Raw genomic sequence first — 27,977 nt, 5'->3', positions numbered from 1 at the left:
ATTATAGCCACGGCGGCAGGCTCCCAGGGCACGGCTGGGGGTCAGGTTACTCCTTCCCTCACAGCTTACAAACGATTCGAAAAGCAGGCCCTTTGGAGAGCGCTCGCGACAAAACGTTTTCAAAAAACTCACATGGGAGTATAAGCGACAATTCAATTATTTACTCGTTTTTTTTTTTCCCGTCTCCTGGCGCTAGCGTTGGACGGATATCGAAGCTTACACAAATGTGGAGGGGCGTTAAAGGGGGCGCGGGGGCCGACAACAGTTGAGCGTAATAAGCTCTCGGAGGAGCAAACATCGGACAAACGTCGAGTGGCCCGAGATCTCACGTTTAAAGGTTGTTCCTCTCTCTCTCTCTCCTTTTGACTCTGCTTCAACCCCCGTCCCGGTCTTTCTTAATTTAAGCCGGCCCCTTAGCTAGCCCTGTCTCTCCTGTCTTATCTGAGCCGCATAGGGGGCAGGGTTAGTGGGATAGGGTCAGCCCCCCTTTGGCTGCTGTACCGCATGTCTTTCTCTGTCCGTCTGGCTGCCTTTGGGCTGTAACCTCTAGCAACTAAAGTACAAGAAGTTTTTTTTTTTTATTGGATACAAGTTGAAGCCCAGGGGAAAACATCATAAAAACACGTGGATTAGCAGTCTATTTTTCCTCCTGTGAAGAGTATTTTTAGACCCGGTGTGAGCTACAACGCCGGCACTGAGATTTTTTTTTTTTTTTTAAGGGGGCACATTTTTGCTGGGTTTGAGTTTTGCTTCCTTCAACTTTTGCTTCCTTCAACACATTTTGAGCATAAAAGAAGCAAAGCTATCCACAGGTTTCGACAGTAACAAAGGGCTTTCTCAGCTTTCGAAAAGGAACCAAAGGGAGTGTACGCTTCAAGCAAACTCAAAGGCCAAGGTACTGTGCACTTACTTCTCTCTCTCGCGCTCCCTCTGTCATATGTTTCGTTTCCTTTCTTTGAAATAATAAATACATTTGTTTAGGCTTTTGATTCTTTCATGCTACAGTTAAGGTTTATTGGGGGATTGAATTTTGAGAAAACTGTAGTAACGGTTTGTGTGTTGCATGAATGTAACAAAAAGGAACCTGTAGGCATTTCTTATAAAATGAATACATGTAAGAATTTCAATCACCTTGAGCTATTTCACAATCTCACAGTTTCATCTGAAGAATCCTAATAAGGGGCTTATTCACATATCTGTGTATATATTGATCTATATAGTTGCACATGTGATTACGCTTCCTAAAAATGACCAACGTTCCCAAAAAAACAAACCATGCCCAATTCAAACGTCTCATTCCTCCACCATCAGCTGTGTTTCGTGACTCACGCTCTCACGCTCTCACGCTGTTGTCGCCTTTCATTTGCCCTCCGGTGCAGTTAGCCCACATCGTTCTAATTCCGTTCATTGCTCTGGAGCAGAGGTGGAGGAGGAGGGAGCGCAGTTGGTGTCCCTTTGTGCTGCGTGAAGTTCAACGCCACTTGAATCTAACAACAGGTGGGCAGGTCACAGGGTTTTTAAAAACAGAAGGCGCACACACGGTAAATGCAAACTATGTCAGAGCGGAGTAACTATCGGCTTAGAAAAGGAGAAATCGTATTTTAAAAGCCAAGACCTGGACTTCGTAGGGATCGGGGCGTCACCAGCTCATGACCGTGGAGATGCTGCTGCTTTGCTTTGACTCCTGGTGTCAAAAAATGAGGTTTAAATACATTAGGTCACCTTTACATATTTTTGGTATGGAGCGAAGTTGTTACATGTCTACTGAAATCTTGAAAAGTACTTCAAGGTCATTTGTTAGAAAATACATTCTCATGCAACCGCACTTAACCGCTCAATGTACGTTCCTACCCTCACCTATTATCCTGAGATCTGGGTAATGCCTGAAAGGACATGGATGCAAGCGGCAGAAATGAGTTTCCTTTCCTTTGCAGGGTGGCTGGGCGCACCCTCAGAGATAGGGTGAGGAGCTCAGTTACCCGGGAGGAGTTCGGTGTAGAGTTGCTGCTCCTTCACGTTGAAAAGAGCAGCTGAGGCTCGGGCATCTGTTTCGGATGCCTCCAGGAGGTGTTCCAAGGCATGTCCTATTGGGAGGAGGCCTCGTGGAAGACCCAGGACATGCTGGAGGGACTATGCCTCTGAGCTGGCCTGGTGTTGCTTCTGGGTCCCCCCAAAACAGCTGGAGGAGCGTGCGTGGATCGGGAACTCTGGGTGTTCTTTGCTCAGACTGCTGCCCCCGCGACCCGGCCCCGGATAAAGCGGAAGAAAATGGATGAATGGATAGATCATCAAATTGCAGCATAACAGTAGTGACACCACTACTACACCACTACTGTTTAAGTATTGAGAGGATTGGATGCTTCCCAATGTCATTCACTCATACTTCAAAGACGGTTCTTGAGTCATCCTCTGTACTCTGTAGCTGAAGTGTCGAATGTTTCACCTCTCATCCAAAAGGCTTCATCAGCGCAGTAGAGTTCAGTTCAGCCTGCAGCACAGAGCTGGAACTTTAGTGCGCTGATGAAGCCTTTTGGATGAAACATTCGGCACTTCAACTTCAGAGCACAGACGATGACTCAAGAACCTTCATTGAAGATGGACAGCTCCTGTACAACTGAGAGCCTACACAGACATTCACTCATACGGACACTCTGAATAAAGTGATAGTGTAACTTTGTTTTGTAATTTTGGGAAACTCGCTGACTCTAAGACCCAATTAACACGACAGTTCACTCGCTGTAATTGATAGAGGTTTAGATCAGCCACCGCTTGAAATATGTGACCATTTGAAACGGCAGATAATGGAGATAGATGTGAGTATCCAGAATTAGCTTTTCTTTTCTTTCTTTTTTTGAGCTTGCATTTGTCACTGACACCAGTATCGACAAATGGCACAATGACCATGAGATTGGCAAGTCATTGTCGTGTCTTTCTCTCTTTTTTCCCCCACATAATTTTCCCAAATATTTTTTTCCAGAGCGCCCCGTTCCCCTCTGTGTGCCCGGGGGCCTTTGGACCTATTGTAAAATCGTGACTGCTTTACCTACTCCAGATCAATATGGCGGCCCAGCGAGCTTGTTGCCGGGCCTTCAGTAGATCAATGCTCAGGTTTTACATCATGCTCCCCCCCCCCCCCACTCACACAACAATTCAGTACAATGATACTCACAATCAATGGTGCACGGCAAACACAAACACACAATAGAGGAGCGAGTGGGTAGAATTATGTTAGATTGATTTTGTAGTTTGTTATCTGAATTCTGCAACAGAAAGGTCAGCCTCAGACTTGCTACTGAATCAAAACACATCAATGGCGTAAGTTATATAAGAGGGGGCCTTTGAACCGTACAATAGAAAGCAATAAACAGAAACATTTCCGTGAGCTCTAAACAACAATATCTCTTTGGCCTTGATTTTTTTTTTAAACTAAGTATCTTGTTTTTCTTTCTCTTTTATAATTAAACATGCCAGCAACACCAAACATTCCCTTAATGATCAGCTTAAATGCCGACAATGGAGTTCTTGCTGTGGATTATCAAAGGGAAGAGGACTTAGTGCATTTAAAGCTCATATTTGGCTCCGGCTACCTGTGGTCAAAGCAAAGAAGCATGTGCCGCGCTCCCAGCTAAGTTATGCAGCAGAGTCAGGTCTGAGACAGTGGAAGTCAGTGAATCGGTATGAAATACATGGGCGTGATGAATGAATGTAGGAGTGTCTTCACCCCGGAGTCCGGACACTAGTGGTGGTAGAGGATGAGGTCTGAGAAGAGCCTCGATGAGCCTCGAGGAGTGGAGGAGGGATGAAGCCAGGTGGAGGAGGGGCGGAGGAGGGTCGCAGCACGCTGGGAAACAGCCGAGGCAGTGAATGAGGAAGCTTAAAGGAATAGGCCAGCGTTTTTGCATACTGAGATATGTTCGTACCTAAGCTTAGACGAGTTAATGCGCACCTTTCTGGTCTTTACGTGTGCCCTCAGTCACCTAGCATGTTGTTAGCATTTAGCCTCTCCTCCTCTCCTCTATGGACCCAAACAGGGGTGAAGTTAGAAGCGACCAAGCTCTTCCACGTTTTCCCTATTTAAATACGGTTACATGAGCGAAAAAGAGGTACTACAGTATATTGTGAGGCGTAGTAATACCTTAGACCGTGCAGTAAAGTCGCAATGCTCCTAAGGTGTTATTACGCCTTAAAATATAGTACCCCTTTTTATTCGCCTAGAAAATCGGCATGTTTGATTTTGTGTGACTATACTTGGATCGTGTAAACGCTCATGTAACCGTATTTAAATAGGGAAAATGTGGAAGAGCTTGGTCGCTTCTAACTTCACCCCTGTTTGGGTCCATAGAGGGGAGGAGGGGGGCTAAATGCTAATAACATGTTCGGTGTTTTAGCGTGACTGAGCGCACGCGTAAAGACCAGACAGGTACGCATCAACTCGTCTAAGCTAAAGTAAGAACATGTCTCAGCATGCAAAAACAGTGGCCTACTCCTTTAAGAGGGGAATCCTGGAAAATGAAGCAGGAACGTGCTGCTGTGGTGATGGGCTGTGTCTGAGATAAAGCGATGATTGGGTGATTGGAGAGGTGAAGTCGTAGATAAGGCAATGATAGGAGTGCTGCGGGTTGGTCTTCCAGGTTGAATAAACACACTTAAGCTTCTGATCTGGGGTTGCTACAGTTGGTCAGATCTAGGTTCTTAACCCCAATGAGAATCTTTGAGATGAGCTGGAGAAGAAACAACTATTATTCTTTTTTTGGTTATGACTTTTTTCTTTTTTTGGGGGGTCAGGCAGTGTCTATCTCATCAGTAAACACACCTGTAATTAAATGTTATAATGACTGTATTTAATTGTATTTAATGAGGGAAATGATACTCAGCATGACATTGAGATGAACACTAATATTAGTCAAAAGGAGAGACAATAATGAAGGCGAGACAATCATTCTATTCTGTTGCGGTGGAGAGAAGCTGAAGGGGACATGGCTAAAATGTCAGGAAAGGAGAGCGTTCAAGGTAAAAGCATCCAGATGTGAACGTTGAATGACAACATTATCACAGGTGACAGTAAGGAAATAAATTTTTTTGGGGGTTGGTTTTATGAGGAAAAAAAAACAGCCTTTTGGTGTGTCTTCAGCTGCAGCGAGATCTTTTTTTCTTTCTTTTTCATAACCTTCAAACTTTATTGTAAGCTGTTCTATCTTCTTGTTTTGATACTCCAGCTAAGAGGATGTTATTTTATTTTTATCAGAATAAAATTTTTTGATAAGAAATGTTTTAGCAGATAAAAATTAAACACCCATTTCCTCACTGTGTCTGGAGGCAACTTCAATCAATCAAACTTTATTTCTAAAGCTTTCGATAAAATAACTCCTCAGTCTGGAAATAGGCTTTCTTTGCTGGTGCCCATTTATCATCAGCATTATCTGTTATTTGCTGCATTTTATGGTAGTATAGCCTACAATTTGTTGATTACATTGTGTGTGAATTGCAGCTTGTTAGCAGTGCATTGTCGGGTTTGGGCGGATTTCTTTGGGACCCATCAATAACTGCCTGGTCTGCCTATCGCCATGTATGGTGCCTATCACTTTGGAGATACAGACGGGGAAAATAAATCTTCTTTTGCAAAACCTCATCGTGCATAATGAACACGAGCAACCAAACACCGGCTCGTAATGACATTACTGCACCCCCCTCCGCCGCAGCCATACAACAACGAGGTATTTCTTTGGAGAAGCCATTTGTCATGTTGAATGGATTTTTCAAACTTTGATGGAATTTAATCTCCCCATCACCTGGGGTAATCTCGGCTTGCGCATCTCCTCTCAGTCTTGTTTTTTTTTGCCACACACAAGCTTGAATTATTCACAGAGTGCATAAAAGGCGCCCCGTGTATTAATCAGAACAGTAGCTTACATGCGTGCCGTCATTTTTCAAGCCATACAGTCGCCTCAAAGACGTGCCACTTTCACGCTGTTTTGGCAATTACTCTCTGTCAAGTACAGATTCGAATCGCATGCGTCGCATAGTGGGAGGCTCTCTCAATACAATCCAATACGCTGGATTAAATGGACTATTGATAGCATCTTAGCGCGCCACATTTGCCTCAGTTTTTCGCAATTAAAAGACCGTACCATGCCGCCCATGTGTTCACGGCGGATTTGATGATAACATGTTTGTTTAAGTGATAGATTTTAATGCATGTTTTCACCTCATGGATTGTTAAAAACGTGAGGTCAGCAGTTCTGCCGCCGCGCAGATCCTGCGGGTTCAGCAATAACAGTGCACCCAGGGATCTATATCATTATGTCACTAATCAAAAGGGCACACGCTGGGAAAATGGTTACAAGGCAGCCACTTCCACTTAGAATAAAAAGGGCATTTAAAGATCACTTTATTAACTCTGAAGTGAGGTTTGCCGGGTTGCTATATGTCAGTTGTAAAATGGTACAGTGTCTCGATTTATATACTGTAGCGCCACTTCAAACGGGCACTCAAAACGCTTTTACAGGAGGAGTTTTGATTATGTTTCTAAGTAACTTGTTCTGTAATCTGTCTAATTCCATTCAGAAATCAATTGTAGTCATGTTTTGATGTTACACCTGCTCCATTATTTTGCTATTAATAAAAATGCCACACTGATTACCATTCATAACACTCTTACTGTCATGATCTGTTTTCTGTCGCCTGTTTTGGTTTGTTTCCTTGTCTCTGGTCTAGCTCTGTGCTTTATTTTGACGTGTCCTTGCTTTTTTGCTTCACCTCCCCATGTTCATTGCCTGCCCCGCCCTGATGTGTTGCACCTGTGCCCCGTTTCTTCATTCATTTATGTGTTTCCCATGTCCTTCGTCGGTTCGTTGTTTGGCCCCTTCCGAAACCAGTAAATTGGTAGGAGGTCAGCGTCCGCCATGACAAGAAGCTTCCGAATTGGGCTGTCAGTTAGGAAGGAGTCAGGGAAAGGAACCGCAATGCTAACTATCATAGCCACTTTAGCATAGGGACCTCTGATGCTAACTAACCGGTGATTAGGAGCTCTGTGCCATCCCATAAGAAACCACACCAATTTCATATTCAGTTTGGCCTGCACTCCACCAAAAACTTTAAAGAAGAAAAAAAGCTGTTGATAATGTCACTTCCCCTTCCCCTGGGTAAGGACGGTCGAATTGGGGAAATAGGCCTGAAGCTCTAGTTCACTAACTGCATAGTGATCCAACAGTTGACCCCATGAAAGGTTAAAGATTAGTTGCTAGTGTTAGTACTACTGGTTTCGGACGCAGCCTCTGTGTCAGCCCTGGTTCCTTTGAGTTTTTGTTCCTTCTGTTCATCGTCTTATCTCCGAATTTTGGACCTTTTAAGTTATTAAAACATCACCAGTTTTTGTTGCAGTCCTGCATTTTGGGTTTTATTGTCCACATTCCACCTTCAACCAATGACACTTATCCCACTGCAGACCTATTTTATTGCTCTCAATTATCGCTGAGCTGTTTTTGAACTTTCATAAACCTTTCATCCGTAGTAAATTCTATCCATTACCTTTGCTACAGAAAGCTACAGCCTTTTTATAAGTGTGAGTGCGATCCGTTAAAAAAAAAAAAAAAAAAAACTCGACTCGACAGAGGGATTTGAATTCTCCTTGAACCCACTGGATGTACATCTCCATTTTCCTATAGCTTAAATTGTGGAATGGAAGCTTATTTGTAAAGCGCGTTTTACATGACACAAGTCACCCAAAGCATTTCACACGGGGTCAGGGATTTTAGTGTGCCAATGGACTACCTAGCTAGAAACACAGTATGTTGATTATCCAAATGTATCTCTCTAGGTTTCGGCACCAATGAGCAGCCAGACCAAAGACTCAGACCCCGCCCCTGAGGGCTCCCAGCGGACCTTCCTGCAGGACCTGGTGATCACCTTCAGTTCCCCCATGGCCTGGCTCCTCATGATGGCCCTGATCCTCACGTGGTTCGGGGTCGCCATTGTCCTGTTTGACCTCCTGGACTTCAACACACTAGCCGGTAAGGACTGCCTGCACCGCCGCTGTCTTATAATTTACAATTCATTTCATATTCCTCACATTCAATAATAATGACTCAACTGATTATTCCATTATAATGTTTTAATACATGTGTTGACTCTTATACATTGCCTTTCTTTTTTTTCACCCCTCGCCCAAGACATCCATACATCATCCATATTTAAACACCATTCAACATTTATGGTGCATATTTTACAAGTGGCAGTCGCTTGTGAAGGTCATCATTTTCAAATCATTTTCAGAGAGAGAGAATGAAGGCGACACGGGAGACACTATTCAAATGCTGCAGTGTGGTCCTTGGAGCTTCATTGATCAGTTCAATGCACAACCTGGCAAATATCGGGCTTGAAAATATAGGCATTTAGCCCATACACTGTGCTGACATTGACATTAACAGACTTCAACATAATAGCGTTCATAAACTGAGGAATATGGCTACTTCTTGGACACTGCTTTCGAGAAACCATCTCAAATCAAGCTTGATTTGGATGCCAAGTTTGTTAAGTGCCTTTGTTAGTCAACAGGCTTCTTTTGATAATAAATGAGATTATATAGGGCTAGCGCTTTAGCGTCTAATTACAGTTGGACAAAAACACATGAAAACTTGGCTTCTTATCCTAATTATATCATCCCAGTTAACACAGCTCTACAGAAACTTACAGCATATCCATTTATTCTTATACCCCAAATCCTCTTATCTGCAGCTCACGACTTAATTGGCTGCACTGATCAAATTTCATTTTCTGTGATCAGACTTTAATTACCGCATTGTCATAAGATAAGGGGGAATTATTATTTTTTTCCTCCAGATTACAACGGTATATCACTGATTGAAGTGTAGGCTCATCTCCCCATCAAACACCGCCGCCGCGCCGGTCGGATGCTGCTGATCTTGATTGACAAAAAGACTCATTTGAATTTTAAGACGTGCCTTTTTGCTTTCTGCGTAACATGATCAGCAAAACGAAAAAAAAAAAAAAAGAAAGAAAGCTTCTGAGATTCTCCGACGCTGCGCCGCTAATTTATTTTGTAACTAAATTTGTGTTGATTTTGCCACAGAAATAAAAGCTGCAACAGTTCCACAGCTTTGTCGATCGGATTAGCCTGTAAACAGAACCTACTTCAATAAATATCAACAATAAACATGCAGTAATCAGATTTGCATCATATTTGAGGCAGTCTAATTGGATTGTAGCCTTTAGTGAGCCGTGATCAATATTTCGCAAATGGGCGTCCGCCGTGATCCAGTTCAGACGCTGATGTTAACAGTCAGTGATACACTTGTTATAGATTAGATTGGCTTAAATGCCTCTGGAATGCCATTTCGCCTTCATGTAATGCCATGTTTAAGCATCGCTAACTATCTCCCTTTTAGTGCTTGTCAGATTTAGCTGCTTAGCATACAATCATTTCAGTCGGTAGCCTGGTGCGTTTTAGGCTACACCGAGAAATGATGCAACGTTCAGAGTTGGCGCAGCAACCTACTCTGATTTCAGGCGAGTGCCGAGATGAAAATGTCACCGAAGCAAAAGTTAACAAGGTGATCGCGTTCAAAGTCATGCAAAATGAATCGAGCGCCAGACGGTCTCCATCTCGACGCTGATACGCGATCCGCGCTAAGTTGTGAAGGTAGTTTAACGTAGCCTTTGTACTAATAACAATCAATCGATCAATAATTATTTCAGACTCAAGAGGTCCACATAAACATGTTACAGAGACAGACGGGACTCTAAGCGCGGTCACAAAGTTTGTCTGCACAACAACTGCACTGAGAAAAAGTTGAGTTTGACAGGAAATGTGAATGTATTTGCTCAATGTTAAAGAAGAACTAAGCAACTTGTTTACCTTAATGAATCCTTTCCGTAGTCCCTCTGGGGGTAATACAAGTGTTGATGGGATGATTGGGGGGTCTTTCATCTCCCCCGGTGTCTCTGTCCAGAAAACCACCCTTTCAACTTTTTCCGCCTCCGGTTCGGAGATGCAATACCGTATTTTCCGGACTATAAGCCGCTCCAGAGTATAAGACGCACCCCTGCCAAACGATGAAAAAAAGTGTGACTTATAGTCCGGAAAATACGGTACACATTGATAGAATCACCAAGAAGAAGCTAACAGGCTAACAGGCAAAGCTAACTGCAGGCTAGCGCCACTTTAGCAGCATTTACAACCAAGTTTGAGTGAAAAAAAAAAGGTCTCCATTGTGTCATTGAGTTGTGGCACAATGTACAATATCCCTCATTCCCTTTGTCTTTTCTATCAGCGTAGTATTTACTCTCACGGACAATTAATGAGTAAAAAAAAAAGCAACATGCTACGACACCTGCAGTGGCGCTGATGGCCTCTAGGGGCGTGAGTTACTTAGTTCTGCTTTAACACTTTAAATCAGTATTGAATCCGCCCTTCTCAGCTCTTTTATGTGTTATGTGTTTTTATTTTACCTGGGGATGATTAGACGGCCACGTTGCTCCAGACTTTGGAAATAGTAGATGTGTTCAGAGTCAATAAAAATGTACAGATGACCTTTCAAACTTTCATTCTGTATACGCGATATTAACATTCTCACATCCGGATTTTGCAGTTTTCTAGCACAAAATAGCAGCGTGCCTCCATTTCAACATTTACACTTCTTCGTTACTATCGTTGGCAGGGTGTCATATTGAAACCAGCACAGATGGTATGTTCATCAAGAGCGTTCCTTCGTTGCAACATGTGCTCAAGTGTTTAAAAAGCAAACCGAACATTGCTGTCGTGCGGTAGTGCTAGATTAAGTGAGTTTTGCTCCCGTGTTGCCGCTCCAAATGTGTGTTCTAGTTGCAGGATGAATCTAAACATAAGACTGCGCTTGTACAGTGTTATACAGCCTTCAAGTGACCACCTTAAATGCACTTGTATCTCTCTCACTCTAGACATTCGATTCGTCACTAATGAAACGCTATAGGGAACCGGCCACTGTGACTTTTACTCTATTGGCGTTTCCTGCTGAATGACATCAGCTCATTTTCCTTAATGATGACCTTTATCGCAGCCATACACCAGCTGCCACCGCTCTCACGTCACCATATCTCTGGTCTATCCTCCACTTTTACGCGGATAAACCATTGTTTTCCCCTCTCACTCATCTGCTAACTACTCTCCTCCTCCCTCCGCCCATCCCTCACTTTCTCTCCCCCATCTCCACCTCCACCATCTCATCCAAAGAGTACACTTCATACTGTGACGACCCCAAATGTTTATCGCCTGGTAAAAAAAAAAAGAAAAAGAAAAATCTAACTTTTTTTTTGCCGCACGCCGCATGCCACGATTTCAACAAACCGCATGACGTCTTGAAAATCCTGCTTTGTATCAAGAATGAATCACCCAAAAACGAGAAAATGACTAGAGCCGATAATGCAATTAGTATGATCACAGCGGGTTGATGGTGTTCGCTGTCAAATGAACAAACAGCACCTAGCGCTGAAATGAGCGACAACTTTGAGTATCTGAGAACACAAACACCACCTGCTTCTTGTCCAAAATGGTCACTTGGATTAGCGCGTGACAGCGTGTGACGTGGGGGGTGACTCAGGGCTGATTTACCGCAGCCTCGTTTCATGGATGCTGGTCACAAATTAGTGCTCATTCGCTTTGAGCTCTGTCTCCTTGTGTTCGATGTCTTGTTCAAGGAGTGCACAGAAACAGAACAATAGCAATGTTATTTTCATGTATTTGCTCTTCATATACTGTAGGTTTTATACTGTTCTGAGCTTTTAATCATGTTACAAAGTTGTTCCCTCACATACCTGGAGAAGTATTTTGCTGTGCTCAATCCGTGTATCATTCGTTCAATCGATATTCAAATTGAAAACATAAACGAAATGACTTGTAAACGTCTGCTATGAGCATTTGTTGTATATAATGAAGCAAAATCACTCTATATGGCTTAAATTTAGATTTTCTTTTAATCTGATGCTCAAATCAAAAGGCTCAATGCTAGCCTGGCCTTAGCCGGAGGGGGGAGCAGGGGAGGTGGGTGATGTTGGTGACGTCAAGCATTTGCACCACACCTCATCTGTATTTGCTATAATCGTTTTGTATGACGTGAAGTGAAGATAACCACCATTGATTTTGCAACATAACATGCTTAGCTAAATTGGAGATTGTTGAATAAAAGAAACACATTACTTACGCTTTTCAAATTTACAAAGCTGCGTGTTACGGTCCCTCCGTCAGTGGCTCACCTGTGTTTTTGTTTTTGTCAACAGTGTTTAAAGGTGAAAGTGGGACGGCGTCACATCTGCGTGCGACACGATTAGCAAGTGAGAAACACGTCATTGTCAACAACATTTCATTTGGGGACATTTCCAGACGCTTATTTTTGGAGAAATTATTGACTGTGAAGTGGATTCCAGCTATTTCATCGAATTGCATTTTTTCTCCTGATAACTTTGTGAATGGATTTAGTGTCTAAATAGGGTGTAAACTCCTGCAGCTCACTTTGGATTTTCCCATGTGTTTATAACAGTAGCCTACAGCATTTTTATTGCTTTTGCTGCAGCTCAGTTTCACTCAATATGGACATGCTGTGTCTCTTTATTTTGTATTTTCGGAGCACTTTTTAGTTGAATCGCCAGAACTGTAAGCCGCAAGTTAGCGGCTAGTTTAGCATCATTATCTTGTAAACACTGCAGACTCCTCGCTGCAGCACTAACAACATTTAGTTCTGGTTAAATCAAGCGCAGACTTTGATTTAGGGAGTGTAGTCAGTGCTTAAAGGGGGGGTATTATGCAAAATCGACTTTTTCAAGCTTTACATCATGTTATTATGTCATTCCCTCATTAAAAACATGCCTGAAGTGTTGCTTTGGCACATTCACGTATTTTTGAGTAATCTGTAAAAACTCTGATGGCGGCCATTTTAGGGATAGGTTTGCCTGAGTCCTCCTAGGAACGCCCCCACCTCCTGGAGACGCCTCCGAGCTTTCGTCACCAGCCGAGTAACCAACCACTGCTCCTCAGCAGAGCCCCCTCCCCACTGATGCCACAGACAGCGTGTGGAGGGGGCGTGTCGGAAAGGGTCAGAGGTTCTTAAAGAGACAGAGGCCTATTTCATGACATTCGCTACAGCCATTTTGAGAGAGCAATTTTATACAAGGCAGTTATTCTAATTTACTGCATTTACAGACTAACAGAAGGTTTTGTCATCATTGTAGTGTGATATAGACTGGTGTCATGTGATTGAAAAAAGCATAATACCCCCTCTTTAAGTTGAACGCATTCTCAGTTTTTCAGGGTAAAGGATCCGGGAAATATTTAGGAGGATCCGGCAAAGATTTGATCTGATATAATGGTGTTTAATGAGAGTGTTCCGCCAACTGTTTTGGCCTGTTCCCCGAATCCATCACATCAGACCAAAAGTGTTCCTGAAACTACACATTTACAAATCACGCACTGATTTTAGTCTGTAATAAAGTCAGCTCTATGTGGAATATTGTATTTCCACTAAAGAATTCTCCAGTTTGTTATTTTCTTTCCTCAGCTGAGTCGCCGCGTCCTGTAAGAGCGCCGGCCGCACATAAAGCATGAGCCAAGCGCCATGCCTGTGGTATCGGCCCGATGCCCGATACTGGTGCATCCCTACCACGCACTTTTACTTGTTTCAATTTTGTTGCATTTACGCTCCAAGAGGCCTATTTACAAGCTCAATGAGTAGAGTCTCTGGGGGTAATAGTTCACTTGACTTAGTGTGTTTGCAGAGCTGATGCACCTGATCTGTCTTTGTCTCTGAGGCGGACTCTGGCTGTTTAACAAGGGCTGAAGTGGCTCTAGCTTTCTTTCAAGTGTTTACCCGAAGAATGCAAGGGACCACATTCTTTAAGACGCTTTGCACAAAAATCTCTCTTTTTATTTTATTTTTTTCATTTTGTGGCATGCAAGCGCTTATCTATTTGGAAAGTCAGAGTCGTTGCGCTCCAGCCGTATGACTCTTGACATTGAATGATAGCATATTTTGTTAATGCGATAAACTCTAAGCATTTTAACAGAATCAAAAGCCATATGAAACAGATTTATCTTTTCCATCGGGGTCTGCAGCACACATTACCAGTCAATTTCCTGAGCGAGGGAACGGCTCTGCAGCAACTCACTAAATCCACGTCGGAAGTCCCGCGAAGGACGGGTGCCGTGGAATTATGCGACCGTTCGGCGGAGTAAATATTCTCAAGCCGACAGTGACAGAAAGTCAGATTGCATTTTTAATCATGAGGCTTTTCTCAAACGGTGACATTTCAATAAAGGGCAGTGTTTGTAAATGAGCAGAAGGAGGCAGTTGTGGACAATAGAAGAAATAGTGGTGTGGATTTTCCCCTTTGTGTTTGGGGACAATGTGGAGCTACAGACACTATAAATAGGCAGAGATAAACGCTGCAATAGAGGCCTACTTAGTGAAACAAAGACTAACTAGGAAGTGTTTTAAAACTGCTTACAAAATGCACAGTGTGATTTCGAATAAACATGACACCATTAGGGTCACCAGGGTTGCAAAAGGGTGGAAAATTCCTGATCATTCCCAATAACTTTCACTGGGAAATGAAATAAATATTATATTTTAGCATTTCTCACTGAATAAACAATTACTGAACTTTTAGTTACCCAGTTATTATGTCTTTGAGCCATAAAACATTCAATTTTAGCAAGGTCACACCCCACACCCATAAAGGGATGACATACGCTGACCAATAGAATACTGGCCACTTCAAACCCTGATTGCCAGACACGGTGATGAGAATTTTCTTTGTCAGCAGTTGTGTTAATTCCCTGATTTTTCCCATTTATTTTCATAAATTCCAATTAATTCCCATGGACAATTTCTGAGAAAATTCTTGGAATTTTGCAACCCTGTCATCATAGGGACATACTGACTGTAGTTTTTAGGGCTGGGATGATCCGCTCTTGTGACAATACGATACGCATCATGATACTCAGGCACCGATCAGATACGTATCATGATACTCAGGCACCAATCAGATACGTATCACGATACTCGGGCACCGATCAGATACGTATCACGATACTCAGGCACCGATCAGATACGTATCATGATACTCAGGCACCGATCAGATACGTATCATGATACTCAGGCACCGATCAGATACGTATCACGATACTCAGGCACCAATCAGATACGTATCACGATACTCAGGCACCAATCAGATACGTATCACGATACTCAGGCACCAATCAGATACATATCACGATACTCAGGCACCAATCAGATACATATCACGATACTCAGGCACCAATCAGATACGTATCACGATACTCAGGCACCGATCAGATACGTATCACGATACTCAGGCACCAATCAGATACGTATCACGATACTCAGGCACCAATCAGATACATATCACGATACTCAGGCACCGATCAGATACGTATCACGATACTCAGGCACCAATCAGATACATATCACGATACTCAGGCACCAATCAGATACATATCACGATACTCAGGCACCAATCAGATACGTATCACGATACTCAGGCACCAATCAGATACATATCACGATACTCAGGCACCAATCAGATACATATCACGATACTCAGGCACCAATCAGACACATATCACAATACTCAGGCACCGATCAGATACATATCACAATACTCAGGCACCGATCAGATACGTATCACGATACTCAGGCACCGATCAGATACATATCACGATACTCAGGCACCGATCCGACACATATAACAATACTCAGGCACCAATCAGACACATATCATGATACTTAGGCACAAGTAATATGTTTACCTTAATGTGTAATAAGAAAACAGTCATGTGTCCAGGGTTTTTTAAACCAAAGTGTTAAGATTGAAAAGTAAAGAAAAACACAAAATGTAACAAAGTGCTGTGTAACTGATGATGTTGAAAGTATGGCGATAATTGATAAAGTATCGATACTTTAATGAGGCTGTTTTGTCCCAGCCCTTATACTTTTCTCATGTAACAATTCACATCCTCCAATAATCATAACTTTCACAGTAGCAGTCGTAATCACCTCAGACATTGTGAAAACTCCTGGACAACTGAGAGCCCACACAAACATGTCTTAACCAGGAATTCATCTCTACAATCAGTCGTGAAGCAAGTGGTTAAAGTGGTGACAAACGTGGCATAGTCTCGCGTATGAAACACTGTAGTTTTAATGGCAATACATTTGACCAATGATCAGAACAGGCTTGTGTATCCTGTCATTGTGTCCTTGAGCAAAACACTTCAACCGCCTTGCCCCCATAGTTTATGAACATTGACATATATAAATAAAAATCCATTGGACACGATTACACAATAGACTTGTATTTTTTGTCATGTTATTTCTATGAAGTATTGCTTGCCTTTGCTGTATAATAAACAAACAAAAACACGATTGCACTCTGAGCTGCATCTTAAGGAGAGCTTTGATGGAGCTTTCCAGTTCATGCTTCAGTCCCTTCTCAAATGTTAATGTGACCTAAATCTGGATTTCTAAAAACTATAAACCACAATCTAGCCAAGATTGTGCAGTGCATCTCCGAGGTGATTACAATTTGTAGCGGATAAATAAAAAGAAATGTGTGTGAAAAGTACAGACGGAGAAAGGACCAGTGGGCATGTGCCTGTTATCTGCCTCTCCAGCTCAGATCCGTCTCTATCCACTTGTTTGCCTTCTGTTCCGCCCAGAGCTTACCCACAATCCCGTGGGCTTCTCCATTTCATCGCAGCTGTGAAATTTTGATTTTTCATCTAGGTCCTTTGTGTGTTGTCATTTTTATGTGTCTGCCATACACGCTACACAGTAGGTTTTGTCTAGAGAGGTATAGAGGACAGAAGAATGGACTTGAAAGAGGAAGTTTGAAGAAACGCATTGTGTCTTTATTGTCATGTAGAGGAGAGAGGCTACTCTGGACGTCACATGATTTGAGTGAGGGGCTTTGAATTTTTGGGAGCGATGTGAAAAGAGGTGTTTTTAATTGCAATTTCACACAAATGTAACTGAACGAACACAAGAAACAGCATAACAACAGCGCAGGCAGCACGAGCAGCACTAAACATGAAGTTGTAGAAGTATTGTGCAGCCCTGTTTCCATGTTATGACCGAGAGTATTATCATATTTGTTAGTCACTTCGAAGCGGCCAATGCCTCCGATTGGCAGAACTCCGTGACTTATCAGCTTGACATCAAAACCCAACCTTTTCCCCGTATCTTTGGCTTTGCTTGTTCCACTGTCAATCAAAGAAATGTCAAGGCATTAATGAGCTGTTTATGGCTGTGATGTGTGATAGCAGCCCGGGGGGAGGCCAAATTAGAGAGATCCAGAGAGAGAGAGAGATGAATCAGAACAATGGGTTTAGCACTTTGGAGCCAACGATTCGCACAATACACCCCATCAATGTGCTAATCACAGATTTCACACATCCCTCCGAGACAGACAGAACACCTGCACAGAGTACACAGGGAGGTGGATCTGACGAACGCAGCGGTGGACGGAAGCAAATGAGCGCTGAAACTGAAATAATGGGAAGATTGTGGGGAGGTTGGCGGAGTTGTTCTACACAAGACAATGAATTTGACATTTGCGAGATTCAGCTGAAGTTTTGGATCATATTATAGGGGAAATAAATATCAGGAGAGTTGGTGGAGTTCCCAGTGAGTTCCCAATGTATTGATTGATAATGGGCTCTCACAGTTGGGGCAATTATAGGCACATTTGGGGGCTCCAGTTTGGCTTTACCCAAATCTAAATGCAGAGAAACGCCTCATTTGAAAACTAAGACCTTAAAAACTGACCCTAGCTTTTGTCATGTTGCTACTGCATTTTTGTCATATTTTTTAAGCATTTTCATAGTATTTTTTGGTCATGTTTCAGTTGCTTTTTCCCTTGCTTTTTTGTCCTGTTCTCGCCACATTTTAGTCACTTTTTTGTTGCGTTTTCATCCTCGTTTTTGTTACTACTGTATTGCCATAACGTGCTAGTTCAGGTGGGGGTTAAGAGATTAATGTCAATATACCAACATTGAAATAAGAAAGCTAAAAATACTACTTCGGCATCTCATCCACTGTGTCTGCATCCATGTACCATTTAGCGTTGACCTGTTGTCTGCCAGTTTAGGGTCAGGGCTAGCAGTTATGCAGATCCAAATCTCAAAACATATTGACAGGAGAGATTACACTCTATATGCCAGTGTGATACCTCATTTGAAAGCCAAGAACTTTCTAGTTTCTGAAACTATGTAAGGATCTGCGTGAGTGAAACACAACTTTGATCACATTTGCCGTTCCTAACCCTAATCATAGGACTGGGCGATTATGGAAACAAAAAAAATCACTATTATTTTCCCCATGTTGATCAATCTCAATTTTTGACTAGATTTTTTTGTTTAAAAGAAAAAAACGATAAATGTGGTCTTTCCTGGACAAGCTTGTGAACAGATGTTGCTGCCAGACTGAAAACTGCAGCTAACTCATCAGCAAAAACAAACTCCACAGCATCACAGTTCAACATCCCCATGTCAACTTTGCAGCTGATTTTACATGTAAAATGATCAGGTCCTCTCCTCTGGCTGCCGCATGTGTCATCCTGTGCGTCCTGTTTGTTTGGGCCGAGTGTTTCCCTGGGATTGACCTGACAGGTGCTGCAGCATTGCGCTGTCCATATTTTTTTTCCAGAATTCGACAGGACTGGCCAATTCTCCTCAATTAAAGGAATAGGCCACCGTTTTTACATACTGAGATATGTTCTTACCTTAGCTTTGACGAGTTCTTTAGGACCTGTCTGATCTTCACCCGTGCCTTCAATCACGTAAACACAGCGCAGACGGCGTTAGTAAAGTGAAGATTACAGCGCAGTAAAGTGAAGATTACTGCGCGGATTTCGAACTACTCCTGGTATTATTACGCCTTACAATATAGTTCCCCCTTTTATCCGCTTAGAAAATCCACATTGTTTAATTTTGTGTAATTATACTTTGTAGTGTAACACTTCACGTAACCATATTTAAATAGGGAAAACGTGGAAGAGCTTGGTAGCTTCTATCTTGACCTGTTTTGGAGCTATAGAGGGGAGCAGGAGAGGCTAAATGCTAACGCTGTCTCCGCTGTGTTTACGTGATTGAAGGCACGAGTGAAGATCAGACAGGTCCTATAGAACTAGTCAAAGCTAAGGTAAGAGCATATCTCGGTGGCCTATTCCTTTAACGCACACCACGCGATTATTGTGATTGACCCTTATTATAATCATGATTAGATTAAAATTAGATTAATTGTCCAGCCCTACCTAATCATAACCCTAACCCCTGATCAGGGGGGACGCCAAGTAACAGGTTAAACCCCCTTCCGTACTTGTTCAAGTTGGTTGAGTCCAATGTGTCAGCCCGCTCTGATAATGTGTAGCAGCCCTATGATTTGAAAAGAAAATGTGCCCACTCATAGCTGTGAACTCATGTTGTTGGTTCCATAGATCGGCGTTAATCCAGGTGAGCTAAATCAGTGGCGCTTTCAACAGCGATAACTAGCCGGGCCTGTCTCAAACCTTTCAGGCAAAAATTAGGTCCCACTGATCCACTTTGATGATAATGTGAGTCTGGAACTCTTCGCTTCATACTTCATTAGTGCAAAGAAATGAGAAACTAATAAAACCGTATACGCCTTAGATTATGTTTACAGATTCAGCAGATTTCACATTTATTTTGACAGGATTTCTATGTACTTGTTTTTGTGGCTTCTCTGTGCCACTTCTAATGACACGTCAAGCAAAGGAGTACAGAGAGAGTATGAGTCAGTGAGGGTCAAAACAAAGCAGCAGTCTTGTTATTGTCACTTATTATACACACATTTCAAATACAGCCGTAGACATAGGGTACTGTAGGTCTTGAGGCCAATTATCTGCTCCAGAAATCCAGGACAAAGGTGCACTGCGGTGCTGGTGCTGGTTCGGTAATTGGCAAACTCTGTAAAATAAATATCAATATCAAACCAATGGGAAAGTTTTGATTTTTTTTTGTCATTTGCTCCCAAATAAACGAGGCCTTAGGACTTAGACATCAACTAAACCTTCAGCAAATAACTTCAAAATGTTGAGAAAATGACCCCTGACGTTTCAGTTTTCCCACATAAATTCAGGGAGAAACATTCAATCTTTGAAATAATATGCTTATTGTGTCAAGAGGTGGCCCAAATGGAAAAAATAAATAAAAAGGTGCAGTGTCTCCCCTTAAAATGATATGAAAAACATTTGCGACCCTTCATTTCAAAAGCGTTTGAGACATGAATGATGCATTTGTCCTTTGTTGTTGCATCAGTCACACATTATCATTGTACTACTGTGAATGAAGTGAATTAATGAGGTTGCTATGGTAACTTAATACGGTACATCACAATGAAAGAAAATCTCTTACCTGCAAGGTAGATAGACTATAATAGACCGATTTTCTCTCTTGTATCTACCACTTCCAACACAACACTTTAAAGTAGGTGCCCCTATGTCAAGAAGATTTCAACCTGAAAAGACTCGCAGAGACAGAATGGCGGTTTGAAAGGGGTGGAGGAGGGTCATAGCACAGCTGGGAAACGAGTGATTGACCAGGGAGCTGCGGTGATTGGCTGTCGTGAAGGTGCGGCTTGAGCAGAGTCTGTGATTGGACGATTGGAGAGATGAATGAATGAATGCAGATGGTAGGTCTTCCAGGTCGAATTTGCGCAGAAGCTTCATATTACCTTCTGGTTTTGAATGCATTGGCATATGCCCATTTTTTCCCCAAACCATAACCTGCTCCCCTGTTCTCTCTCTTAAAGGAATAGGCCACCGTTTTTACATACTGAGATATGTTCTTACCTTAGCTTTGACGAGTTCTTTAGGACCTGTCTGGTCTTCACCCGTGCCTTCAGTCACGTAAACACAGCGCAGACGGCGTTAGCATTTAGCCACTATTGCTCCAAAACCAAGATAGAAGCTACCAAGCTCTTCCACATTTTCCCTATTTAAATATGGTTATGGTGAAGTGTTCCACTACAAAGTATAATTACACAAAATTAAACAATGTGGATTTTCTAAGCGGATAAAAGGGGGGACTATATTGTAAGGCGTAATAATACCAGGAGTAATTTGGGATCCGCACAGTAAAGTGAAGATTACTGCGCAGTGAAGTGAAGATTACTGCGCGGATTTCGAACTACTCCTGGTATTATTACGCCTTACAACATAGTTCCCCCTTTTATCCGCTTAGAAAATCCACATTGTTTAATTTTGTGTAATTATACTTTGTAGTGGAACACTTCACGTAACCATATTTAAATAGGGAAACGTGGAAGAGCTTGGTAGCTTCTATCTTGACCTGTTTTGGAGCTATAGAGGAGAGAGGGAGAGGCTAAATGCTAACGCCGTCTGTGCTGTGTTTACGTGACTGAAGGCACGGGGGAAGATCAGACAGGTCCTAAAGAACTTGTCAAAGCTAAGGTAAGAACATATCTCAGTATGTAAAAACGGTGGCATATTCCTTTAAATTCTGGGGAGCATCGGTTCGTCCAGACTCAGAGAAGTTCCTAGCGCCCCGTAAACTCCTCCACTGAAGTCAAGCCTCCAATCCCGACCCGAGTCCTCACCCTAAACCCTGTTCCTGTTCCCGGTATTGCTTTCGGGGAAAGCAATACCGGGAGATTTATAGGAAACAAAACTGTAGAAATATCACATATGAAAAGAACACTGTGCCAAATATTAGACTATAGTATGACAGTCAAGTTGTTTAAGGTTATCTTTGGTAATTTTACACATCTACAGCAATTAGTCTTTTAATGTCATCTTTTCGAAAAATATTGGTTTCAGAAAACTGCCTTGTCAGAATTAATTGGAAAGACAAAAAAAAAAACACTGCGCAAACACTCTTTGATTAGGTCACTCCTCTCGGCGAACATAGAAACAGCTTGTTAAAGTGGGCCGACAAAGATTGATCCAATTATCAGGACACACCGCTCGCTTCAGTCGCAGCAGGCCAAGAAAATAAGGTTGGGCATTATTGATATAAGCTGCTCTGGTCCCAAATCTGTTCTGTGCCATCGCTGCACAAAAACAGTAAAGGTTTGTTACACAGCATCAATTTCTAATGGCTCTGACGTTCGAAGGGGCCAGAGCATTCCTTCTGAACTGAAATATCGGGTGTAAATGTAGGTCTGCCAGCTTCTTTTCATGGCGAGGATCAAAAGCTAATGTATCTGCTCTCTAATTACCTTGCGTTTTAGATATTTCATTTTCCCCTCAAATTACCGCATGTGATAATTTCCCTGCTTGAATGGAAAATTGGCCGAGGCTCGTGTTTTGTGATCTGCATGTCCCGTGCATGACCGAAAGATGGCCCCCGTGATTACGCCTGCAGTGTGGAGCTTTTATCATGGCCCTTCCTTTTGAGCTGCAAATTCACCTCCGAATGTGCAAGTGATTACCGGTGATTGCACGATTTGTTTTTTTTGTCTTCATCCCTGTGCCCCCCTCGTCCACCTGAACATCACATGCTGTTCCCGCACTGATATCATGTTTTCTGTGGCGCAGGTCTGCCCCCGCCCTCGTCCATCGGTAAAAGGGGAATGAAGGCTCGAGGCAAGTGCTCTCTCCTCACATTCAGAGTGCTGTTAAATATTATGCCTGGTGCTAAAGTTTACTGCTGTCTTGGGTTTCCTTTTAACGCTCAAAAACTTGGGCCCATGCTGTATAATAGTCACAACAGGATTGATTGTATGGTTGTTATGTCATAATACTTATGGACTGAGTCAAAACATTTACGACCAAATATTGACAACATTTATGATTATCTGAATATTACTGGAAAAATGTGGGGTCAGTACAATGGCCGCTGGTTGCACTGCTTTAAGACCGCGGCGCTCGGGGCCGACATTGTTCGGCATTGCTGCAATACCTCCATATATGGGCGGCAAATTAAGCCAGTTTTCCATTAGGTAGCATTGCACTTTAGTATAGTGCCTAATCTTTAAAACTTTCTACAGCTAGATATTGCTCCTGTGATAACTCTGGGTTAGCTACAATTAAAGGGCCTTAAGCATTAGAGCTAATGGCGTGGTTGTGATCGAACTACGTGCCCCACAAGGGCCAAGTCTATAGTGAATATTATTCCCTGTTTAGGAACCTGCTCTGTCAGAGCTGGGTAGGAGGCGTCTGTAAATCCGCCATGATTTCCCCCTTGAACGTAGTTATTATGGTAAACGGGAAAGAGTGAGGAGATGGAGTCTATTAATTCTACAGTCTATGGGTCAGTATTACATAAATTACATTATCAGTAGGGAAACTTACTGTGATTCAGCGATCATAGTTTAGCATTTAAGGCAAGGCATGTTTATTTGCGCACAGTTGAACATAACTTGTTCACAAAGTAATTCAAAGTGATTTACAGACTTAGAGGATGGTTTGAGTTAATAAAATCACACATAGAATAATGCATTAGACTTATATAGCTATTTTCCAGATGCTCAGTTGCTTTACAACTTGTAGCATTATTCCATACTCGGTGGTGAGCTACTATTGTAGCCACAGGTGCCTTGGGGTTGACTGACAGCCAAGCTGTGCCATCGGCCCTCCGACCACCAACCACTCACTCAGACAGACAGTACGTTCCCCCAGGCTTCCTGGTGTTTCCCAGCGGACTCTCATCCAAGTACCAACCAGGCTCTTCCTTCTCAGCTTCTGAGATCTGACGGGATCCGGCAGAGCAAAGGCGGTCTGGCCTTAGGAGGCAAATTATAAACACAAATAGTTATTGAAAGTTAAATTAAAAGCAAGGAGGTTTGATAAAATACTGTCAATTGCAAAATGCACACTGGCCGTACAATTGACTCTGTGCATAACTTCAAATCATACGCTGCCCAAGAAGTGACTTCCTGTTTCGATCCAGCACTACAAACTAAAAGCAAACAGCTCGTATCATTGATTAGTTCAGCAGGTACTTTCAACATTACAAGAATATAATTAATTAATTTAGTCTGTTAATAACTATTAATAACTATTAACAGGCAGAAAGAAAGTTGAACTAATGAACTGCTGAACTAGTGAATAAGATGGTGCTTTTATTTTGGTGTGCTGAATCGAAACAGGAAGTTATCTTGGGCGGTTTTGTTATGATTTGAAGTTATGCACAGATCAATTACAAACTAGTAAATACACAACAGTGCTGTACCCCAGAAACAAACACTAATGCTAGGTTTGGTAACTGCAATAAAAGCAGACTCTTAAACATAAAGACTTCTGTTATTAATGTGTAATGTACACAATGTAATGATTACAATTCTTTCAGCACAAGCATCATTTAGTTCATGGCTTGACTATGTTCTTCAAAGAGACCAAATATTATTTGCTTTGAAAAAACGAATTACTCAGCATGTCAAAAGAGTAATTTAGTGTTGAATGATTCATTCTTTGTTAACTTGTCCCTCCTTAATAAGACCACATCAGATATGTTTGTGCGGGAACACGATGTCTTACATGTTTAATGAGTTCAAAACATTTCTATCTTTTTATGCGCTTGCGTTCCCGTAATGTCATTAAAACTGCATTTACAGAGAGTGTGTTTTGAGGAAAGACTGTGTGCAATCAAAAACATGTCTCCACAGTGACAATTTTATCAGCTTTCTTTTACACCAATTTGCAACAAGAAGAGGCTGAGTTTTTTCTTTTGTTATGTAATTCAAGCATTTGAAACACATGTCAAAGTCTCCAGAAACTGTGGTACAAAAACATCTCACTTAAATTAATTAGCTTGTCACATGAACTTTTTTGTTTAAAGAGAAAGTATGAAACTGACTCCTCACAACCAAAATTAGACCAGTGCTTTGATATTGCTTTGCTTTTTAAAACAAGCTTACACATCTTGTAAAGAAGTTCCATGTGTTACTTTTTTGTCTTTTAGGCTATTTTAGACTGACTTTGTCTATAAATCGTGTCTAGCAGCCACTTAAACTACAACTGCAGCGTTTCAGATCAGTATGACAGTGTATCTGTATACCAGTATATAAATACACCTTTAAACCTGATAATGGGATCCTTACATAACATCTTCCCTTGTTCTGCGGTAGCTGCTCGTCCCCTGAAGGCGGCGGTGGCGGCGGTGGCTGCCAATGTCGTGCCTGAGGAGAGCGCTGATTGGCTGGAGACGCTGTGGTCGCTCGTAGTCGGTTTGGTCGCTCCGGAAGATGACGAGGAAGGTATTCACCAGCTAACTGACCCGTTCACATGTAAGAGCACTAAACACTAAACTCACTGATTTAAAGCATTACTGCCGTGCTCAAAGCAGTCATTTGGATACATTCAACAATAACTATTCTATGTTGCCACTAATGTACACAATTGTGTGTGTGTTAATCTTAATCTTTCTCATTCATGTTTCAAACTTAAACCCCTTAACCCGCACTGTAACCAAGCACATTTTCTCGAGTTCGGCTTTATCCAAATCTTAAAGCTTCTTAACCTTAGTGGCAAGGCAAGTTTATTTGTAGAGCACAATTCATACACAAGGCAATTCAAAGTGCTTTCACAGTTGCATAAAATTACAAGAAAACAGATCAAATCAATAAAAACATCAACTTAAAATTCATCAATTACAGTAAAAGGCAAGAGTGCAGATAAAATACTTTGGGCAAAAAGAACAGTTTTCAGCCTGGATTTGAACATTGTCAGAGTTGAGGCCTGTCTCACATCCTCGTGATGACTGTTCTAGATTGTAGCTGCATGAAACTGAAACGCAGCCTCACCGTGTTTATTATTGACTCTGGGAACCACCAGGAGACCCCTCCCTGAGGTTCTCAGGACCCAAGATGGTTCATACGGCTGTAACATGTCAGAGATGGGCTTCGGTGCTAAACCAGGAAAAGACTTGTACACAAGCAGAGCTGTTTTAAATTCTATTCTCTGAGTGACAGAGAATAGAAATGCTTAAAGCCTATAGGTCAATGTAACGGATCATTTGAAAGCTAAGGTTTACAAAGTTAACCTAAGCTCATCCACCACGAGTTCTGGTGGATGAATCCCTGACCTGGAAACCACATCTTAATTTCATAAGTACAAAAATAGCCAAAGCAGTGGGTATATTGGGAAAATCTCGGGATCTGATCAACACAAATGTTGCAATGATCTTGTATTACACAATGATGTATCCATATATTAATTATTGTAATATTGCTTGGGCCAGCACTCATAAAACCAAACTTGAGCCAATTCTTCGTCTCCAGAAACGAGCCTTAAGAATAATCTTTTGTGTCGATCGTAGACATTCCTCAAGGCCCCTGTTTGCTAAAGCCGGTGTTCTTAGTGTTTACCAGGTTAACCACTTCCAAGTTGGTCAATTTGTTTACGGTTCCGTTAAAGGGCTACGGCCACAGCACCTCAATAAAATGTTTTCCTTTAACAATGAATTTCATAGATTTCCCACTCGCAGCAGTAATCTAATCAGAGCACCTTTTGCTCGCTCCAGACACTCTCAGTTCAGTGTTCTATACTAACTAACTAAAACTAAATTAAAAGGTTTTCATGAGACTAAAACTATGACTAAAATGTCCAGATATTTTAGTCGACTAAAATAAAGACTAAATAAAAATGAAAAGGAGAGACTAAAATCATCCAAACTTCTATTGTCGGTCTGAAAGAGCCTCATATCATGTAAATCCTCTCTGCCAAAGGATCAGCTCTGAGCTTTGTTCATGTGGAGCAGAGGAACAAGATTAAATATGATTATAATGAATATTATCAATGCAAAGTCGACTAAATTTGCTTGCAATTTTAGTACTACTACTTTACTAAAACTAGACTAAAATTGAAGATATTTTTTGACTAAAACTAGACTAAAATTGAATTACATTTTCGTCAAAAGACTAAGACTAAAACTAAATTAAAATATGTTGTCAAAATTAACACTGCCTTTCAGTTGAACTGGAGAAAATATGTTCAAAAATGTGCTCGGTTAAGGCGGATGTTAAGAGGTTAAACTAGTTAAAATCATAGCATACAATGGCATAGTATTGTGTGAGGGTGACACAGGAAAAAGGAAAACTAACTGTGTGTGTGTGCTAACAAATGCGTTTTTATGAAATCTATTGAAATGACTGCTTTGGAAAGACGAGCCTTAACTTTTCGATCATGTAGATTCTCACACTCACCGCCTGATCCCACACAGCTGACACTAATGTGCTTACACATCGGCAATACCTTAATATTCATTTGCATAATTAGACTTAAAAGCATTATAGTCTTGTCTCATCCATATTCAGACATTTTAGCGCAACAAAAAAAAATCTTCTCACAGAAATGAACGCACATACAAAGTGATAATGATGCATCTGCCTCTAATTCACACTATTTTCAGCGCAGCGTCTCTTCAATCTTAGAATATTGATGTTTCCCATTTAGCCGAACACCCACAGCATTTATCACAGAACTGATTCAGATGCTTATGCCGTAGATAAGTAAAATAGATGTAAGCTCATGCCTCGAAAAAATGTATTGAAAAACGATTCAATCTTTATGTAACTACAGAGCCGGTATTGCGATGTGAATGATATAGCGCTAGCATTTGCCGCAAAACACTATTGTAAAAAGAAATCCAATAAACACGCCAATGTTCTTGTTCAGCTTTCCACAGCGAGGAGCTCTGAGGGCGGAGAGGGGGGGACGAGCCGAGGAGATGAGAAGCAAGGAGAGAGGACGATCTGGAGTTCATATGAAAGCGGTGTTTGTTGTATTGTCTGTGTAATTTATTGGCGCGTAATGAAAGATGAGCCATCGGGGGAAGTCTATACATACAGTTTACGGCGATCGCTTGGAGGTCGTAACCATGGTGACACAAAGTATAAACGCAATCGAATCCTTGCTATGGCGAGACTGTTCATGACTCTGAATGTCGCCTATGTTCTTTTGAAATAAAAGAAAATAAAGTGAAGAATTTGCAA

The 27,977-nt window shown here is 41.8% G+C and overlaps 1 protein-coding gene across 2 annotated transcripts; it reads left to right on the top strand.

Moving 5' to 3' along the window:
- Positions 1 to 472: 472 nt before the first annotated feature.
- On the top strand, positions 473 to 27,977 carry trdn (triadin). 2 transcript variants are annotated; one of them, XM_079571862.1, is made up of 4 exons: positions 473 to 895; positions 7,817 to 8,009; positions 25,113 to 25,241; positions 27,661 to 27,977. In XM_079571862.1, the coding sequence occupies exons 2-4, from the start codon at positions 7,829 to 7,831 to the stop codon at positions 27,681 to 27,683; spliced, it is 333 nt and encodes a 110-aa protein (XP_079427988.1). In that variant the 5' UTR covers positions 473 to 895; positions 7,817 to 7,828; the 3' UTR covers positions 27,684 to 27,977. The 2 variants fall into 2 exon arrangements, with proteins under 2 accessions (XP_079427988.1, XP_079427987.1); XM_079571861.1 differs by having other exon boundaries at positions 25,113 to 25,271.

The sequence above is a fragment of the Gobius niger genome (genome assembly GCF_951799975.1).
Source record: "Gobius niger genome assembly, chromosome: 15".
NCBI lineage: Eukaryota > Metazoa > Chordata > Actinopteri > Gobiiformes > Gobiidae > Gobius > Gobius niger.
Note: the sequence above shows the minus strand (reverse complement) of the source record. Positions and strands in the feature narration are given on the sequence as shown.

Coding starts and splice junctions, on each gene's coding strand:
- trdn (XM_079571861.1), top strand. CDS start 7,829: ATGAGCAGCCAGACCAAAGACTCAGACCCCGCCCCTGAGGGCTCCCAG. Junction 8,010..25,112: donor GGACTTCAACACACTAGCCG/GTAAGGACTGCC, acceptor GTTCTGCGGTAG/CTGCTCGTCCCCTGAAGGCG. Junction 25,272..27,660: donor GCTAACTGACCCGTTCACAT/GTAAGAGCACTA, acceptor GTTCTTGTTCAG/CTTTCCACAGCGAGGAGCTC.